We start from the raw sequence: 21416 nt of genomic DNA on the forward strand, positions 1-21416 counted from the left end.
CAGATATCAAACTAGACAGGCACTCAGCCGGACACAAAATCGCCCCACAAGGAGCAGACGCGCCAGACAGGTGCAGGGGCACGGCACCCGCCCTGAGCGTCGGCGGCACTCAGGGCGGGCACGCGTGGCCCCGCGCGAGAGTCCAACCGGGACCCGGTTCGCCGGACCCGAGCGGCGACGTCGCCGGCCCCGCCGGGCCCGGCCGCCGGGTGAGCAAAGTGGCCTTCAATGGACAGGACGGGGCGCCCGCCGCCGGCGCGCACGGGCGTGCCGTGTCCGGCAAGGGGCCTTCACCGTCGCCGTCGCCACCGCCGCCATCGTCTGGGCAAATTATGGAGGGGGTGGACACGACGGGGGAGGCGCACCCGGGAGGGGGGCCGCCGTGGGCGAAACGTCCCGGGCATTGGGAATCGCCGTCGGGCACGTCAAGGCCGGGAGACGGCGGGGCGATGGCGCTAGAGGACGCGGCGGCACTCGGGGGGGAGGAGGAGGAGGGGGAGGAGGAGGAGGGGGAGGAGGAGGAGGAGGAGGAGGGGAAGGAGGAGGAGGAGGAGGGGAAGGAGGAGGAGGAATCGTGGGGAAGGCGTCCGGGGACTTCTGCTGGCAGTCACTCGAGCCGTGGAGTCAGGCCGGGCCGGCCTCGAGACGCCGGGGATGGCCTCGGCACTCCGCAGGCACAGGGGAGGCGAACTGCTGCCGCTGCTGCTGCTGCCGCTGCCGCCGCTGCCACCACGGCTCACGGCGCCGAGGGCCTCCTCGGGGACTCGGAGACCCTCGGGAGTCATCGTCCACGCGGCACGGCGTCGGGGCGACGGGGCGGTCTGATGACGACGGCGGCTCTGGTCCACGTTGACGGAGACTCCGGAGGTCGTGGCGCCCGCACGCCCAATTTGCCGGAGCCTCCCCACGAATCCGATCTCGATGATTTCGCCATCAAGGCTGACGGCGACAACGGCGATGAAGTCGCGACTTCCGACTCGCGGTACTTCGAGACGCTCCGGCACACCGGCAGCTGCGCGGGAGACCAGCCCCGGGCCTCCGCGCGCCTTCCCCAAATCTCCGGGGCCCGCGAGCGGAGGCGCGCGCCGGGGCCTCGAGGGCACCGGGGCGGCGCCACGGCGTCTCCCGGGGGGTTTGCGAGCCTCAGCCCTCCCGGGGCAGCCGGACAACGGAGGCCGCCCGCGGGTCCACGCGCTCGCGTCAGCGGCGAGACGCCGCGGGCGACACGAAGCGGGCAGGAGGAGGAGGGGGAGGAGGGCGAGGAGGATGACGAGGGGGAGGAGGATGACGACGAGGTGGGGGAGGGTGGACGGTGGCCAGAATCTTCCGGCGTGTGCCTGGTCGCGACCGCGGCGCCGGAGAGCGAGAAGGGCGACGGCGTCGGGAAGAGGAGATTGGCGGAGACCTCCAGGCCCGATTGGAAGCCGGGGGCGGCGTCGCCGTTTCTCCCCACCGTGGAGAACTGCGGCGGTGGCGACGGCGGCGACGGCGGCGACGACGACTCGTCGCTTCGCCGCCCGGCCACGTCTCGCTCACACGGCCGCACGTCACGGGAGCAGGGGGAGGGGGAGCAGTCGCCGGCAGGGGTGGCTGCCGCCCAGGGGGAGCGGGGTGGCCCCGCCTGGGCGCCCCCCTCCAGGGAGGAGTTGCGGCGGGACAGCGAGCTGGCCGTCATCCACATCCTGCACACGCTGCGGACGATGCTGCGGAAGTAGAGCGGAGGCACTGGGACCCTGCCGGCCGGCTCGGGCTTTCAGGAGAGTAGTCTGACGGGGGGGGCTTGGGAAGACAAAGAGCGGTGTCGAGACGTTGACAAACTTAAAACCACACTCGGTAGGAGTCTCTTACTGAGCGTGGTTTTGAGTCTCCTACTGAGCGTGGTTTTGAGTCTCCTACTGAGCGTGGTTTTGAGTCACCTACTGAGTGTGGTTTTGAGTCTCCTACTGAGCGTGGTTTTGAGTCTCCTGAGTGTGGTTTTGAGTCTCCTACTGAGCGTGGTTTTGAGTCACCTCCTGAGTGTGGTTTTGAGTCTCCTACTGAGCGTGGTTTTGAGTCTCCTACTGAGCGTGGTTTTGAGTCTCCTACTGAGCGTGGTTTTGAGTCTCCTACTGAGCGTGGTTTTGAGTCTCTTACTGAGTGTGGTTTTGAGTCACCTACTGAGCGTGGTTTTGAGTCACCTACTGAGCGTGGTTTTGAGTCTCTTACTGAGTGTGGTTTTGAGTCTCTTACCGAGCGTGGTTTTGAGTCACCTACTGAGCGTGGTTTTGAGTCTCCTACTGAGCGTGGTTTTGAGTCTCTTACTGAGCGTGGTTTTGAGTCTCCTACTGAGTGTGGTTTTGAGTCTCTTACTGAGCGTGGTTTTGAGTCTCCTACTGAGTGTGGTTTTGAGTCTCTTACTGAGCGTGGTTTTGAGTCTCCTACCGAGCGTGGTTTTGAGTCTCCTACTGTGGTTTTGAGTCTCCTACTGAGCGTGATTTTGAGTCTCCTACTGAGCGTGGTTTTGAGACTCCTACTGAGCGTGGTTTTGAGTCATCTACTGAGTGTGGTTTTGAGTCTCTTACTGAACGTGGTTTTGAGTCTCCTACTGAGCGTGGTTGAGTCTCCTGAGTGTGGTTTTGAGTCTCTTACTGAACGTGGTTTTGAGTCTCTTAGTGAGCGTGGTTTTGAGTCTCTTAGTGAGCGTGGTTTTGAGTCTCCTACTGAGCGTGGTTTTGAGTCTCTGAGCGTGGTTTTGAGTCTCCTGAGTGTGGTTTTGAGACTCTTACTGAGCGTGGTTTTGAGTCTCCTACCGAGCCTGGTTTTGAGTCTCTTACTGAGTGTGGTATTGAGTCTCCTACCGAGCGTAGTTTTGAGACTTATTAGAAGTGTCCGAGTCTTTGCTCGGACACTTCTGGATGGATATCTACAATGCCAATCGAGACGGTTATGCATCGAGATGAAAGGTCTCGACGAGACAAACTGCCGTGGTTTGATCTTGGATCGTGTAAGGCCTGTTGTTCTCCTGTCGTGTGGCAGCAGTCGTAGCGTTTCTGAAGAACACCGTGATATGGGAAAAAAAATCGCAGATGGTAATGCAGAGTTCGTTTCAGCACGTGAGATGCGTAACGCAGGGCCTGAACCAAGAATGAGGCCCGTGGGGAGCATCTAGACCAGTGGTTCTTCACCTTTTACTGCAACCTGCACCCCTTTGGTTCCACATCGTAAAAAAATGAATGTTTATACATCTGGTTTGACGGAACCAAGTAGTTATACCTAACGTGCCCGTGCTCAATTTGCATTTCGATTTACCTTCTAAAGAAATCTGTCCACGTCTCGCACCCACTGGGGGTGCGTGCACCCCAGGTTAAGATAACCGCTGCTTTAGAAACATCCGTCAGCATCCCAATGCCTTGTTTCGATGATGACGACGATGCTCCGCCCAGGTAGCCGTTACGACCGCCGCTTATTCCCGCTCGCGACGTAGTTCCGTTTGCCTGTATCGCGTTACGATATCCAATCGGCGTTCGCGTTATAACAAAAATGTTGTTCCCTATAATACATCGATCATCAAAACCAATCGGCAGTATGCAAACACCACGCGCGGCACTGAAAGGAGAACGGACTGTTCGTCGTCACACGATTAAGGGACATGTCCGGCGCCAGTAAGACATTGAGGAAGCTCTGCACCGCAGATCTTCATGGCCCCGGCGGACTTCGCGAGCATCAAAGCGCCACGGGCAAGGCCCCCCGAGGTGGCCTCCACGTTTAAGCCGCTGGAAGATTTTGGGGCAACTCGCGGAGGCCAAATTTATCTTGGCACTGCGCCTAGCCAACCATGCATAGCCAACCGTGCTTATCGGAGGTGCGGGGGGGTTTCGGGGGACAAACCACACGTAACAAGTGAATAATGAATCGCAGCTGACCGTGATGATGAAAACCACGCGGAGACCACTACATCAAGTGCTACACATTTATTTAGCTTAATGAATCACATATCACCCACAACTGTCTGTGCATGTGTTTTTGTGCATGTGGATTGTGCACCTAGCCTGGCACAAGCACCATGCTGGTGACCTCGCCAAGACTTAGTGGCAAATGGGCCCCGTTGTTGTGTGCGCGCGTGGATGCGCGTTGTTGTGTGGATGTGCGTTGTTGTGTGCATGTGGATGCGCGTTGTTGTGTGCATGTGGATGCGCGTTGTTGTGTGGATGCGCGTGCGGGTGGGGAGCAGTGGCCGAGGGGTTCTCGCGCTGCGCTACGAACCCAGAGACCGGAGTTCGATTTCCCCAATGCCGATGTTCACGCAAGGGCGCACACGGCGCGAGGTTTACTCGTTTGCAGGCGGAGTCGACCGAGGAGGGGAAGCCCCCCAAGAATAAGGATGGCCGACCGGGCACGGTCGAGATATTCATCCGCCGCCACCGATGACGGCCGCGAGCCGGGAATCTTCCTCGGGCCTTTAGACGGGGTTCATCCACAGCGGCGCGTCAAGCGCTGTCCCACCGCTCCCCACGCACGCGGGCGCACCGTCACGTTGTACTGTTGCAGTCGGGCGACACAACATGGCGTCCACTGTGTGTGTGTGTGTGCGTACGTCAAGCATTTAGTGTCGGAGTTGAAGGGCCACGCACTGAAAACGTAAAACTTGCTGAAGGCCACCTCCAGGAGATGACCGTTCTGTACGAGGATGAGACGATGGTTCTGCATCGGGCGACACCAAAATGTCGCAAGGCTGAAATGTCGCAAGACCGAAATGTCGCAAGATGGATGCCGTGACGTCACAACTCAAGGGGCGTGGCGGCGGTGCCTAAACAGATTACATCATCCACTGCACTGGCCAATCAGCCACCAGGAAGACAACCCCCCCCCCATACAACATGGCCGCCGCGACGCTCCCCCATGCAACATGGACACCGTGACGTCTTCACTCCGTGCGTTTCAACAATTCCGCGAACGTTATTATTATTTATGATAATTAACGATTCAGGTTATTAATTAGTGTCACTTACAATCGACGAGCGTATCGCCCCGAAGATCTCTCCCAACTTTAACGATGCCCAGCGTTGCGTCTCCATTTCTGATGACACCTTTAAACTTCAAACCAACTTGCAACATTTCTACGATGCGATAACATTTTACTCAGGGTTCTGGATAAGAGGAGTGTTCCGATTGGATAAGGGAGGGGGGGGGCGATTAATCCAACCTTCCGATTGGCTACGAGCTTGCTTCATTCCAAGGCACCGATTGGCTAACAATTCTCTTCCTCGCTTCCGATTGGCCGAGGGCTTCCTGCGTTCCTAAACGCTTGTGATTGGCTAAGAAATGTATATGTTTTGCCGGCTTCCGATTGGCCACGGTGGTAGAGAAAGAGGGCGAGAACGTTGCTCCAGGCCCCCCCTCCTCCTGCCGAATGGCTCACTCCTTCTTGTTCCCCCAACCCGCCATGGGCCCGTTGATGGGGCTTTTTATGAAGCGGCTCGACTTCATGAAGGCCGAGATCTTGTCCAGGGCCTAGGAGAGACGAGAAGTCAAAGGTCACCCAGGTGGCGTCGCACACGCGCAGAGTCGCACACACACACGTCACAAACACACACGTCACACGCACACGCGTCTAACACGCGTCTAACGCACGCGGAGTCGCACACACGCGGAGTCTAACACGCGGCGTCATACACACGCGGTGTCACACACACGGAGTCTAACACACGGAGTCTAACACACGGAGTCTAACACACGGAGTCTAACACACGGAGTCTAACACACGTCACACACGCGCCTAACACGCGTCTCACGCGGGGGTGGGTGGCCAGCACCACGGCCGGGCCGCCGCCGTCTCCGTGGCGACGTTAACGACACCGCATCCCACCGCGTTACTCATTCGAGTCGACCCTAAGGGAGGCCCCCCCCAGGACCGTTAATGGCGGTGGGCTAGAGCCTGGAATCCAACTGTGGCCGCCGGGTTCGCAGCCCTCGCCGTCGTGGACACCGCTCTCCACACGTCACAGACGCAGGGACACAGAGAGCCTGTCCCTGCCATGTGACACAGAGAGCCTGTCCCTGTGTGTCGCCACACACAGGGACACAGAGAGCCTGTCCCTGTGATGTGTCGCCACATCACAGGGACACAGAGAGCCTGTCCCTGTGATGTGTCGCCACACACAGGGACACAGAGAGCCTGTCCCTGTGTGTGCCGCTACATGCAGGGACACAGGGAGCCTGTCCCTGTGTGTGGCGACACATCACAGGGACACAGAGAGCCTGTCCCTGTGTGTGTCGCCACATCACAGGGACACAGGGAGCCTGTCCCTGTGATGTGTCGCCACATCACAGGGACACAGAGAGCCTGTCCCTGTGATGTGGCGACACACACAGGGACACAGGGAGCCTGTCCCTGTGTGTGTCGACACATCACAGGGACACAGGGAGCCTGTCCCTGTGATGTGTCGCCACACACAGGGACAGAGAGCCTGTCCCTGTGATGTGTCACCACACACAGGGACACAGGGAGCCTGTCTCTGTGTGTGTGGCGCCACATCACAGGGACAGAGAGAGCCTGTCCCTGTGTGTGGCGACACATCACAGGGACACAGAGAGCCTGTCCCTGTGTGTGTCGACACATCACAGGGACAGGCTCTCTGTGTCCCTGTGTGTGTCGCCACATCACAGGGACACAGAGAGCCTGTCCCTGTGATGTGTCGACACACGCAGGCGCTGCCGGCTCACGGCCTTCAAGGTAAACTAAAAACTATTTTTGTTTTACGAGGCAAGGCCCCACTGATCTACGTAGCGTTTTTTTCAGAAGTGACTGGGCCATCGCAGACAACAACCCAACTAAGTGGAAATTTACAGCAGCCAAAGACTCTAGACGCCGATTCTACATTTGGAGGGAAAAACCGGAGGACTCGGTGTAAAAATCCACGCGAGCACGGGAGAGAGATACACAGACTCCGAATATAGAGCAGACATCAGGTTCGGAATCTGGACCGCAACCTCCTGCATACCAGGCGAGGTAGTTAACATCTCATAGCCACCGCGATGCCAGCTGCCCACTCCATCCCTACACCCAGCCTCGTGGAGACCCCCCCCCCCTGTCCCCCTCCACCCCCCCCGGTGTCTCGTCACCTCGACGCGCTGGAGGAATTGGCCCAGGTTGGGGTGAGGGAGCAGGAGGCTCGGCTCGAACAGCCGATGTTGATCCAGAACATCGTAGAGCACCAGGTCCACGTAGGTGAGCTGGGTCACACGCGGAGTCACACACACGTGTAGTCACACACGTGTAGTCACACACGTGTAGTCACACACGTGTAGTCACACACGTGTAGTCACACACGTGTAGTCACACACGCGTCACAAGCGGCGTCGCACGCGGCGTCACATGCACACAAGTGTCTGCGTCACGTGTACACAAGTGTCTGCGTCACGTGTACACACACACACTGCGTCACGTGTACACAAGTGTCTGCGTCACGTGCACACAAGTGTCTGCGTCACGTGTACACAAGTGTCTGCGTCACGTGTACACAAGTGTCTGCGTCACGTGTACACAAGTGTCTGCGTCACGTGCACACAAGTGTCTGCGTCACGTGTACACAAGTGTCTGCGTCACGTGTACACAAGTGTCTGCGTCACGTGTACACAAGTGTCTGCGTCACGTGTACACAAGTGTCTGCGTCACGTGTACACAAGTGTCTGCGTCACGTGTACACAAGTGTCTGCGTCACGTGCACACAAGTGTCTGCGTCACGTGCACACAAGTGTCTGGGTCACGTGCACACAAGTGTCTGCGTCACGTGCACACAAGTGTCTGGGTCACGTGCACACAAGTGTCTGGGTCACGTGCACACAAGTGTCTGCGTCACGTACACACACACACGCTGCGTCACGTGTACACAAGTGTCTGCGTCACGTGTACACAAGTGTCTGCGTCACGTGTACACAAGTGTCTGCGTCACGTGTACACAGCGTGTGTGTGTGTACACAAGTGTCTGCGTCACGTGCACACAAGTGTCTGCGTCACGTGCACACAAGTGTCTGCGTCACGTGTACACAGCGTGTGTGTGTGTACACAAGTGTCTGCGTCACGTGCACACAAGTGTCTGTGTCACGTGCACACAAGTGTCTGTGTCACGTGCACACAAGTGTCTGTGTCACGTGCACACAAGTGTCTGTGTCACGTGCACACAAGTGTCTGTGTCACGTGCACACAAGTGTCTGCGTCACGTGCACACAAGTGTCTGCGTCACGTACACACACACACGCTGCGTCACGTGTACACAAGTGTCTGCGTCACGTGTACACAAGTGTCTGCGTCACGTGTACACAAGTGTCTGCGTCACGTGTACACAGCGTGTGTGTGTGTACACAAGTGTCTGCGTCACGTGCACACAAGTGTCTGCGTCACGTGCACACAAGTGTCTGCGTCACGTGTACACAAGTGTCTGCGTCACGTGTACACAAATGTCTGCGTCACGTGTACACACACACGCTGCGTCACGTGTACACAAGTGTCTGCGTCACGTGTACACAAGTGTCTGCGTCACGTGTACACACACACACGCTGCGTCACGTGTACACAAGTGCCTGCGTCACGTGTACACAAGTGTCTGCGTCACGTGTACACAAGTGTCTGTGTCACGTGTACACAAGTGTCTGTGTCACATGCACACAAGTGTCTGCGTCATGTGTACACAAGTGTCTGCGTCACCTGGTCACCAGTGAACCACTTCTTGTCGCCCAGGAAGGTGGCCAGGGCTTGCATCTTGGGCGGCACAGACTCCAGGAAGCCGGGGCGGTTCTTAGCCTGGGGGCGCGGAGACACAGATACAGCTAAAGGTCCCCCGGGTAGCCCACGCAGAAGGCCGGAGCAAAGTGCCGCGAGATAATCGTCACCGGTGTTGGCCGTGCGCGAAAATCGAACTCGGGCTGCCGGGTTCGTAGCGCGGCGTGCCAACCGCTGCGCCACCGCTCCCCACAACACGCACAGACGGACACACACACAGACACACATCACACACACAGACACACATCACACAGACACGCACACCACACAGACGGACACCACACAGACGCACAGACACACAGACGGACACCACACACAGACGGACACCACACAGACGGACACCACACAGACACACAGACGGACACCACACAGACACACAGAGGGACACCACACAGACGGACACCACACAGACGGACACCACACAGACACAGACGGACGACGCACAGACGCACAGACACAGAGACACAAAGGCATAGATGCTGATAATTAAGTCGATAATGGTGACAATTATGGTAATGTTGGTGGTGGTGCTGGTGGTGGTGCTGGTGGGCATGGTGGTAATGCTAATGATGGCAATAATACTGGTGATGTTGATGATGTTGATGGTGGAGATGTGGAGATGGTTTCCGTGTGGTGGTTGTTGGTGATGGTTTCTGTGTTGGTTGTGATGGTTGTATCTGTGTTGTGGTGGTGATGTCGTGTGTGGTGGTGGAGGAGGCGATGGTGTCTGTGTGATGATGGTGATGATGTTGATGTTTACGAGACTCACAAAGTCAGGCCCGTAGTTCAAGCGCACCATCGCCATGCGAATGTCCATCGCCTCGCCCTCCAGCATGTCCACTAAGGCTTGCTCCTTCTCTGTCTGCCCAACTGCAACATCATCATCATCAGCAACATCATCCTCATCAGCAGCAACAGCAGCATTAACACTACTTCTGTCATCAGCAGCAGCAAACGCCACAATTCATCAGCAGCAGCAGCGTGAGCAGCAACAGAAAGCTGTCTCTGGTGCGGACCAATCAGCTTCAAGCAACGCATCACCACACACTACCAGGACGTGTTCTCTGTTTGCATGTTCACCACAAGTACCTTGTGTGGTTAATGCAGTGACAGGATTCCTTGACGAAGGATTCTGTTTGGTGTTTTAACATCTTAACACGGCAGTTCTATCGCCAGAAAGGGTAAAACCCGATTGTTATACCATGACCTCCGACACCACCAAACACAAAGATCCCCCGTGTAGCCTGTAACAGACTGTTGGGGCAAATGCTGTTAGCGAGAAGCAGCGCCTAGGAAGGCTGCCGGCACTGTGGCACACGAGGGGGTGGGTGGCCAGCACCACAACCGGCCGCCTTTGCCTCCCCAGTGGTGATATTTACACATCGCACCGGGTACCGCCACCGCCACCGCCACCGCCACTTACCCAGGCCGTGTTTGCGAGCGATGTGTCTCAAGATGGCGTTGCTCTGAGTCAGCTTCACATCTCCATCCAGCAGATAGGGCAGCTGGGAATACACACACAACAACAACCGCCATTCGCCACTAAGTGGCGGTGACGTCACCACGACGCTTGTGCCAGGCCATGTGCACCTTGAGGCCACGTGAAGTGTCGAACGCCCGCTAGCAGGAGGTCACGGGGCAGACCCAGGTGCCACGGGTCGACTGACTAAGATGACTGGCTGATGCACCACCTGTGCCCCCTACTGTGCCAACCTGCTGTGCTTTAGCCACCCGGCGCTCCGCTCGTTGTTGTGAGCGTCGCTCTTCTGCCCTCCGTTATTGTTGGAGGGCGACTGCCTCCAACTGCCCAGTAGCATCCTTCACGAGCCTCCTCCACAGAGGCCGATCTTGACACCGCTGGTACCAGTCATTGGCAAGTCCACTCAGCTCCACGTCCTCCTGTACCACATCACTCCATCTCTTCTCTAGCCCGTGCCGTGCCTGTTTAGCTCCCTCGATCCGGCCGAACAAAAGCTGTTTCGGCATGCGGTGGCTGGGCATGCGGGCTACATGACCCAGCCAACGCAGCCTTGCCAGCCGGAGGTCACCGATGGGACCGTGCCCAGATCTTTCAAGGATTTGTGAGCTCACACAATCTAGCCAGGTTAAACCCAGGATGAATGGTAGGCAGGCTAGCCTAAATGTTTCTAAATCGGCGAAGATGTTCCATTAGGGGGGTCCACGTTTCGCAAGCGTAGAGAAGGGAGGGAATGACCGTGGCCGAGAAGACCTGAAGCTTAGTGCGGAGTGACAGACCAGGTAGCTTCCACACAGCGTTACGCAACCGATGAGAAGATATTGCCGCTCGACTGATTCGGAGTGAGACCTCTGCTGTTGAACTGGAGCCGGTCATAAGCACACTGCCCAGGTATGGGAAACTCTCCACAACTGCCCCATCACCGATTGGGAGTTGTGGGGGTGGAGTGTCCGATGGTACAAAATACCCAGGCAGGTGCTTAGTTTTTGTGGGGCTGATGGTAAGGCCCCATCTCTTAGTGGCACGCTCCAGTCTCAGCAGCAGCGTCTCCAACTCCTCCTCTGACTGAGCAGCTATTACCAAATCATCAGCATACATAACGTGGTTGAGCAATAGGGAGCCATCCCTTGACCGCACCCGGGCATCGATCAGCCTCCCATTATATCTGTACCATATGGAGATTCCCCCGGTACAGCTATTGAAGGCTTCACAAACTACGTGGTAAAAATAGATGTTAAATAATGTGGGAGCCAGAGGACATCCCTGTCACACCCCAAGGTGTACAGGGAATGGCTCCGACTCCCGGCCACGTAGTTTTACCCGGGCCCGCTCACCATCATGAAGGTCCTTAATGATCGTGAGCAGAGGGTCAGGGACTCCAAAAGCACGAAGAACAACCCAGAGCCCAGGCCTACTGATGGTATCATAGGCCTTGACCAGGTCAATAAAGCAGAGATGTAGGTCTTGTTGGAATTCCCTACACCTCTGCTGTAGCAGACGGACAGAAAATATGGCATCTGTGCAGAACCACCCTTTCCTGAAACCACATTGGGGCTCCGCAAGCCTCTCCTCAGCGTGCCTGGCAAGGCGATGTTGAATAATCCTTGCCAGGACCTTTCCCGACACACTGAGGAGTGAGATGCCTCTGTAGTTGTTAGTCTGTGCGGTCCTTCTTAAAAAGGGGGACCACCAGGGCATCCTTCCAATCCTGTGGAACCCGTCCATTGGTCCAGACTGTTGTTATGATGTCATATAGGGCAGTCTGTGCACAAACGCCACCCTCCCTCAGCATTTCGCTTGGGAGATCATCTCTGTCCGGTGCCTTTCCTGGTCTCAGACTCCGGATCGCCTTCAGTACTTCCTCAACAGATGGCACCTCAGCCAGCCACTCACAGGGGGTGACTTCTTCCAATATTTGAGGCACTGCAGTCTCAGCAGGGTCATCCTCACTTTGTGCCACGATGTTTTCCTGGCTGAGGGATTTCCCCTCCCCAGGACTTCACAGAAATGCTCAGCAAATCTGCAAACCTGTTCCTGGGGGTCGGAGATTGGATCACCGTTTTTTCCCCTGATGGTAATAGGTGTGGCGCTGCAGGTTACTTTTTTGATGGAGTTAAATAGAGATTTGTGATCGTGGGCCACTGAGGCAGACTCCATCTCCTCAGCAACCCGCGACCACCACCCATCCTTGCAGCGCCTCACGGCTCTCCGAACCTCCGAGCGAAGGCTGCAGTAAGCCTCCTCATTCTCTGACGTGGGATTCTGTAGCCGATGACAGTGGGCCTGTCGCTTTTTCAACCATCCTGAACACCTCCTCTGTCAACCAGAGTCTCTGAGGAGGTCTGGACCACGTACCCAAAGCAGCCATTGCAGCTGCACGAGTCAGTCCTAAACCTCGCCCATTTACCCTCGACATCAGGAGTGGGGGACGATGCCAACCCCAGCCGCAAGCGATTATGAAATTCTCGCTTGCAACTTTCAGATAACTGAGACCACACACACCCACATACACACGCACATAAACAACAACTGCTATTCGCCACTAAGTGGCGGTGATGTCACCACGGCGCTTGTGCCAGGCTATGTGCATGTTAAGACCACGTGAAGTGTCGAATGCCCGCTGGCAGGAGGCCACGGGGCAGACCCAAGTGCCACGGGTCGACTGACTAAGATGACTGAGATGACTGGCTGATGCACCACCTGTGCCCCCTACTTTGCAAACCTGCTGTGCTTTAGCCAACCGGCGCTCCGCTCGTTGTTGTGAGCGTCGCTCCTCCGCCCTCCGTTATTGTTGGAGGGCGACTGCCTCCAACTGCCCAGTAGCGTCCTTCACGAGCCTCCTCCAGAGACCGATCTTGACACCGCTGGTACCGCATACATATACATGTGTACACACATGCATAGCGATACTGAACACACACACACACATGAAACTTACGTTTGGGAAGTCGAGGCCTAGTTTAAATTTCTGGTCCAGCCAGGCCTTCTTGTCATAGTCCGGAGCTGTGGGGGAAACGGGAGATGAGGTGGAGGGTCAGGGTTAGAGTCTGGGTCAGGGTCAATGTGTCTGTCTGTCTGTGTGTGTCTGTGTGTCTGTCTGTGTCTGTGTGTGTCTGTGTGTGTCTCTGTGTGTGTGTGTGTCTGTGTGTGTCCACGTGTGTCTGTGTGTGTCCACGTGTCTCTGTGCGTGTCCACGTGTCTCTGTGCGTGTCCACATCTCCCTGTGCGTGTCCACATCTCCCTGTGCGTGTCCACGTCTCTCTGCGTGTCCACGTCTCCCTGTGCGTGTCCACGTGTCTCTCTGTGCGTGTCCACGTGTCTCTCTGTGCGTGTCCACGTGTCTCTGTGCGTGTCCACGTGTCTCTCTGTGCGTGTCCACGTGTGTCTGTGTGTCCACGTGTCTCTCTGTGTCCACGTGTCTCTCTGTGTGTCCACGTGTCTCTCTGTGTGTCCACGTGTCTCTGTGTGTGTGTGTCCATCTCCTCCGTGTCTCCGTCTCACCGTCCCCGATGGTGTACAGTTTATCTTCCCATTCTTCACCCACGTATTCCAGTAAGAGACGGATGGCATGGCCCAGCTGCAATAAAACGACACCACTCGTCAGCGACATCACCATCAGTCATCGTCATTAACATCGCTATCACCATGTCATCATCAACATCACCATGTCATCATCACCAACATCACCAACATCATCATCACCATAAACATCAATCATTAACATCACCACTCATAAACATCACCACTCATAAACATCACCAACATCACCATCACCATAAACATCAATCATTAACATCACCACTCATAAACATCACCAACATCATCATCAACAACACCACCACTCAAACAACATCACCACATCATTATCATCAACATCACCACTCATGAACAACATCACCAACATCATCATCATAAACATCAATCATTAACATCACCACTCATAAACAACATCACCAACATCGACCATCATCATCAACACCATCATCATCAACACCATAAACATCAATCATTAACATCACCACTCATAAACAACATCACCAACATCATCATCATAAACATCAATCATCAACATCACCACTCATGAACAACATCACCAACATCATCATCATCAACATCACCACTCAAACATCACCAACATCATCATCATGACATCATCATGACATTAGTTTGTTTGGCATTAGGACCCACCACTCACAAACATCACCAACATCATCAACATCAACAACATCATCAACATAATCACCAACATCAATATCATGACATGAGTTTGTTTTGCATTAGGACCCAGAAACCAGCGTCCTTGCCTGTCAACATCTGGCAGGTCACCGGCTTAGGGTTCAAGCAGTTTCAGTTTATTTATTTTGGTATAGCCCTGTGAGACATTTGGCTCTTGAATCGGGTGCAACCACAACAAACAAAAATACGAACGAGAAAACATCTTAAAGTGACCTGGTGTGACCGTGCAAAACAGAAAATCCATGGAAAAAAAACAGCAAAATATTCCTGAAAAAAGCACCGTACAGCACCAACGCTGTGTGCAAAAAAATCCCAGTGGGATGGAAGTCAAACAACAACAACAACAACCACAAGACAACTTAGATTAAGGCCATCAGTCTAACTCTGTACTACAACAAAACAAACATGTCCAAACCAAAAAAACTTTTCGACATCACCAAAAAAATAAAGCCATAATTGCAACGTAACAGTGATCACAGGGACTGACCGAATTTTTACAATAAACTACATAAATAACATGTAACACCAAATCCTAGAGCCCATAGCTGGCTGCATGAGTCACACCACAGCAACAGGAGCATCAGTCGGAGTATCACATTTTTCAATGCACCTTTAAGATCAGCACACCAAATCAAAATACAGATATTTTGCAGCGTCATCTGGAGCGAAAACATTTTATTTTACGCATGGAGTTTTGCTTTCGCTGAACCAATGCTGGTGAGAGGACACCGTGGATAGATGTTTACTACCTCGCCTGGTGTGCAGGAGGTCGTGGGTTCGATCCTGACCCATGACGCCTGCTGCTGTGTATTTGGAGTCTGTGTCTCTCTCTCATCACCGTGGCTAGGAGATGTTTACTACCTCGCCTGGTGTGCAGGAGGTCGTGGGTTCGATCCTGATCCATGACGCCTGCTGCTGTATATTTGGAGTTTGTGTCTCTCTCTCTCTCTCCCCGTGGTAGCGTGGATTTTTCTCCGGATCCTCCGCCGTTCCCCCCCCACATATGAATCGACGCGGTTTAGAGTCTTTGGCTGCTGCTATAAATGTCCACGTGATGATGATGATAGTGGTTGTGATGATGGTGGTGATAAACCGCTTCGTTCAGCTACCATTTGTGATGGTTCTGAGCTGCATAGCACCTTGGTGGAGCCTTAGACCAGGTAAAATTAAATAAAAAAAATCGTTTAGGAATTTACTTTTAGTGTGGGCGGGACCAGCCCATTCGCTCGACAAAGCATGTTGCTCACGTTACGTAAAGTGACGCTCATGTTACAGACCGTAACGCAACAACACAACGTCGTTGTACAATGTGTACACAACACAACACACGTCGTTGTACAATGTGTACACAACACAACACACGTCGTTGTACAATGTGTACACAACACAACACACGTCGTTGTACAATGTGTACACAACACAACACACGTCGTTGTACAATGTGTACACAACACAACACACGTCGTTGTACAATGTGTACACAACACAACACACGTCGTTGTACAATGTGTACACAACACAACACACGTCGTTGTACAATGTGTACACAACACAACACACGTCGTTGTACAATGTGTACACAACACAACGTCGTTGTACAATGTGTACACAACACAACGTCGTTGTACAATGTGTACACAACACAACGTCGTTGTACAATGTGTACACAACACAACGTCGTTGTACAATGTGTACACAACACAACGTCGTTGTACAATGTGTATACAACACAACGTCGTTGTACAATGTGTACACAACACAACGTCGTTGTACAATGTGTACACAACACAACGTCGTTGTACAATGTGTACACAACACAACGTCGTTGTACAATGTGTACACAACACAACGTCGTTGTGTACAATGTGTACACAACACAACGTCGTTGTGTACAATGCGTACACAACGTCGTTGTACAATGCGTACACAACGTCGTTGTACAATGCGTACACAACGTCGTTGTACAATGTGTACACAACGTACAACGTCGTTGTACAAATGCTGATTCTACAAGTGGAGGGGAAAAAGCGGAGTGCCTGGGGAAAAGTCCACGCAGTGACCACGTGGAGAGAGACGGGGAGAGACGTCGCAAACTCCAAATATACACAACGGGACCTTTTTGCCGGTATCAAAGTAATGGTGAACAAATATGAGAGTGGGGTTTCACCCTCGAGTTGAAGCGGTCGTGACTGCAAGAACCCATTTATAATCTGTGGTTCTTTCGGTAAAGTCGCATGACTTCAGCGAAAGAACCAACCACAGAGTATGGATTTTGCCCCGTCTGGCAATAAAACAGCGGGTGCCAAGATATTCAATCGTCTAAATCAGTGGTTCTTAACCTGGGTTCGATCGAACCCCAGGGGTTCGGTGAGTCGATCTCAGGGGTTCGGCAGAGCCCCCGCCACGGAGGTCCGGACACACTTGAATTATTGTGTAAATTTGTGATGACACACACGGCCCGCTTGGCCATCACTGGCTGCAGATGATCATGCTACACTGCTTGGCCAATCAGCGCTGCGGGGAATTTAGTGCGTACTCAGTAGTCAACGTGTGACTGTTGTTGTCGTACGTCGTGTGATTTCTTTAATATTTTATCCATACTAACTATGTCGGGCAAAAGAAGAAAGTGGTCGGACGAATATGTACAACATGGATTCTCAAGTATCACGGAACGTGATGGGAGTGAGCGTCCTATCTGCATGATTTGCAACGCCAAGTTGAGCAACTCTAGTCTTGCACCGGCAAAACTAAAGGAACACTTCTTGAAGCTGCATGGAGACGGGGAATACAAGAACACAACACTTGCTGAATTCAGGGTGAAGAGAGCCAGATTCGATGAAAGGGCCACTCTGCCTGCTCTTGGATTTGTACCTGTTAACAAACCGATCCTGACAGCATCGTACGAAGTTGCTTACCTGATCGCAAAGCAGGGCAAGCCACACACCATTGGTGAAACACTTGTGAAACCAGCTGCATTAAAGATGGCGAATCTGATACTCGGAACAGCGGCCGAAGGTAAATTATCCCAAATTCCCCTTTCAAATGACACCGTCAGTGACAGAATAGAAGACATGAGTAAAGACATCTTGGCTCAAGTAGTCGCGGATCTGATTTCAAGCCCGGCAACATTCAGCCTTCAACTCGACGAAACCACAGACGTTTCTGATCTAAGCCAGCTTGCTGTTTTTGTACGCAATGTGAAAGACGACATGATAAAAGAAGAGTTTTCATTTTGTAAGCCTCTTACAACAACAACGAAGGCAGCCGATGTGAAGAAGCTTGTGGATGACTTCTTCAGAGACAACAATCTTTCATGGGATATGGTTTCTGCAGTTTGTACGGACGGAGCTCCAGTCATGCTGGGAAGAAAGTCTGGTTTTGGTGCGCTAGTAAAGGCCGATGCACCACACATCATTGTGACGCATTGTATTCTGCACAGGCATGCGTTGGCAACAAAAACCTTACCTCCAAAAATGGCAGAAGTATTAAAAACTGTGGTGGAATGTGTGAACTATGTGCGAAAAAGTGCTCGAGGCACCGCATCTTCAGTGAGCTGTGTAAAGAAATGGGCTCTGAATTTGAGGTACTTCTGCTCCATTCTAATATTCGGTGGTTATCCCGGGGACAGGTGCTGAATCGTGTTTTTGCCATGCGTGTGGAATTAGCCCTGTTTTTGCAAGAGCACCAACACTGCCATGCAGATTGCTTCAAAAATACTGAGTTCATTCTCATTTTAGCGTACATGGCTGATATATTCGCAGCTCTCAATCATCTCAATCAGCAGATGCAGGGTGGTGGAGTCAATATCATGGAAGCGGAAGAACACCTGAAGGCTTTTCAAAAAAAGCTACCGTTATGGAAACGACGAACAGAGAACAATAACTTCGCAAACTTCCCGCTTCTGGACGACTGTGCAAGCAAGATCGAAGATGTGTCTGGAATCGGAGATATTTCTGTATCCACGGAACTGAAGCAAACAATTGCCACGCACTTAGATGAGCTTGCAAAGTCTCTCGACGGATATTTCCCTACAAGAGAGTCATATCCAGCATGGGTGAGACAGCCGTTCACGTTTGCTGTTGAAACAGCAGATGTCAATGATGAATTCCTCGACGAAATCATTGAAATTCAGCAGAGCCAGGTTCAACAGCAACTCTTCAGAACAACAACGCTCTCAACATTTTGGTGTCGACAAATGAACAAGTATCCAGTTATTGCTAAGAAAGCCCTGGATTTTTTTATACCATTTGTTACAACATATCTTTGTGAGCAATCCTTTTCGAGGATGCTGGACATAAAAACGAAGAAAAGGAACAGACTTTGCTGTGAAAATGACATGAGAGTGGCACTTGCCAAGGTGAAGCCACGCATATCTGAACTGATCTCTCAAAGGCAACAGCAGAAGTCACATTGATTTCCAGGTATGTAATTTGTTGTGAGTTTATGCATTGTGTTGGTTTTATTCTTTGAACAAGGTAATGTTCATGCACGGCTCATTTTGTGTACCAGTAAAAAACATATCTATGTCTTGAATTTGAAAAAAATCACATTTTATTTTTCACTAAAGAGGGGTTCGGTGAATGCGCATATGAAACTGGTGGGGTTCGGTACCTCCAACAAGGTTAAGAACCACTGGTCTAAATAGATGATGGCTTCCACAAGGCACCAAGTCTCTGCATGCACCACGGCACAGCAGTTGTGGTGAACATTCAAACCACAAAGCACGGCTCTTGAGCATTCATATTTGGTGAACATTCTAACCACAAAGCATGGCTCTTGAGCATTCATATTTGGTGAACATTCAAACCACAAAGCACGGCTCTTGAGCATTCATATTTGGTGAACATTCAAACCACAAAGCGTGGCTCTTGATCATTAATATTTGGTGAACATTCTAACCACAAAGCACAGCTCTTGATCATTAATATTTGGTGAACATTCTAACCACAAAGCGTGGCTCTTGATCATTAAATATTTGGTGAACTTTCTAACAACAAAGCATGGCTCTTGATCATTAATATTTGGTGAACATTCTAACCACAAAGCGTGGCTTTTGATCATTAATATTTGGTGAACATTCAAATCACAAAGCACGGCTCTTGATCATTAATATTTGGTGAACATTCAAATCACAAAGCGTGGCTCTTGATCATTAATATTTGGTGAACATTCTAACCACAAAGCACAGCTCTTGATCATTAATATTTGGTGAACATTCTAACCACAAAGCGTGGCTCTTGATCATTAAATATTTGGTGAACTTTCTAACAACAAAGCATGGCTCTTGATCATTAATATTTGGTGAACATTCTAACCACAAAGCGTGGCTTTTGATCATTAATATTTGGTGAACATTCAAACCACAAAGCACGGCTCTTGATCATTAATATTTGGTGAACATTCTAACCACAAAGCACGGCTCTTGATCATTAATATTTGGTGAACATTCTAACCACAAAGCGTGGCTCTTGATCATTAATATTTGGTGAACATTGTAACCACAAAGCAGAGCTCTTGATCATTAATATTTGGTGAACATTCTAACCACAAAGCGTGGCTCTTGATCATTAATATTTGGTGAACTTTCTAACAACAAAGCATGGCTCTTGATCATTCATATTTGGTGAACATTCAAACCACAAAGCACGGCTCTTGATCATTAATATTTGGTGAACATTCAAACCACAAAGCGTGGCTCTTGATCATTAATATTTGGTCTTTGTCTTTGAAACTGCTTGGCCTCCACCAGAGTCAGCAGCTGCTGCGTTCTGGGTGTGGCCTCGTCTCACCACCGGTGTCAGAGCACAGCGCCTCGAGGCGACCGGCACAAGGACAATGCCACACGCAGCGGGGACATCGGCAGTTCGTGTCGAGCAGCTACATCATGGCATACATTTTTACACGATTTTAGTTATTATTATTTACACGCTTTTATTTATTATTCACACGCTTTTATTTATTATTATTCACACGCTTTTATTTATTATTTACACGCTTTTATTTATTATTATTTACACGCTTTTATTTATTATTATTTACACGCTTTTATTTATTATTATTTACACGCTTTTATTTATTATTTACACAGCGGAGGACCCGGAGAAAAATCCACGCGACCACGTGGAGAGACACGCAAACTCCAAATCTACAGCAGCAGGTGTCATGGGTCGGGATCGAACCCACGACCTCCTGCACACCAGGCGAGGTAGTCAACATCTCCTAGCCACCGTGATGATGATGATGAGAGACATGCAAACTCCAAATCTACAGCAGCAGCAGGCGTCGTCAGGGTAAGGATCGAACCCACGACCTCCTGCGTACCAGGCGAGGTAGTCAACATCTCACAGCCCTCCGCGGCGCTGTGCAATGGGTCAGATCAACCGAGCGCTGTTACGCCGACGACGCCACACGCGCGAGCCTCGCGGCTGAGGGGGTGGGGGGGCAACTCCACGTTGCTGTGGCCGAGTAGCTGGCCCGCCGTCTCTCACCCCGCGGATGTCCCAGTAGCCCAGCACGAGCGCCATCTTCTCCGCTTCGTCAGTGAACCCCGGAAATCGATTCGTCCTGCTTTTTAAACACGATCGATTCCGGAATCGTTACTGCACTCGCCTCGGATCGATTCCCTCCCCCACCTTGGAATCATTATTCGATTGTCCCGCGACGATTCCCGTGAGCGTGGTCGATCCACTCCTCTACCCCTGCGTGTTGTTCTCTACTCCACGTGGCTCCTCTCTCTCGCTGTGTAGTCATCATCATCGTGGTCCTCTGTGCGTCTCTATGCATCTCTGTGGGTCTCTGTGCATCTCTGTGGGTCTCTGTGCATCTCTCAGGGATCTCTGTGGGTCTCTGTGCATCTCTCAGGGATCTCTATGCATCTCTGTGTATGTCTCAGGGATCTCTATGGATCTCTATGCATCTCTCAGGGATCTCTATGGATCTCTGTGC

The 21416-nt window shown here is 52.3% G+C and overlaps 1 protein-coding gene across 1 annotated transcript; it reads right to left on the reverse strand.

Moving 5' to 3' along the window:
* Positions 1–5156: 5156 nt before the first annotated feature.
* Positions 5157–21100, reverse strand: LOC116957465 (glutathione S-transferase Mu 1-like). The gene is made up of 8 exons (XM_032979631.2): positions 20960–21100; positions 13737–13812; positions 13174–13238; positions 10182–10263; positions 9528–9628; positions 8684–8779; positions 7102–7212; positions 5157–5490 (listed from the first exon to the last, which is right to left on the reverse strand). Exons 1-8 carry the CDS (start codon positions 20993–20995, stop codon positions 5395–5397), a joined length of 663 nt encoding a protein of 220 aa, XP_032835522.1. The 5' UTR covers positions 20996–21100; the 3' UTR covers positions 5157–5394.
* Positions 21101–21416: the final 316 nt, after the last annotated feature.

Source organism: Petromyzon marinus, chromosome 74 (assembly GCF_048934315.1).
Source record: "Petromyzon marinus isolate PM22_M1 ecotype Great Lakes invasive population chromosome 74, UKy_Petmar_22M1.pri1.0, whole genome shotgun sequence".
Lineage (NCBI taxonomy): Eukaryota > Metazoa > Chordata > Hyperoartia > Petromyzontiformes > Petromyzontidae > Petromyzon > Petromyzon marinus.

Excerpts from the sequence above, each read along its gene's own strand:
- LOC116957465 (XM_032979631.2), bottom strand. The coding sequence starts at position 20,995 with ATGGCGCTCGTGCTGGGCTACTGGGACATCCGCGGG. Across the intron at positions 13,239-13,736 it reads ACTGTACACCATCGGGGACG|CTCCGGACTATGACAAGAAG; the intron begins GTGAGACGGAGA and ends TTTCCCCCACAG. Across the intron at positions 9,629-10,181 it reads CGCTCGCAAACACGGCCTGG|TTGGGCAGACAGAGAAGGAG; the intron begins GTAAGTGGCGGT and ends ATGATGTTGCAG.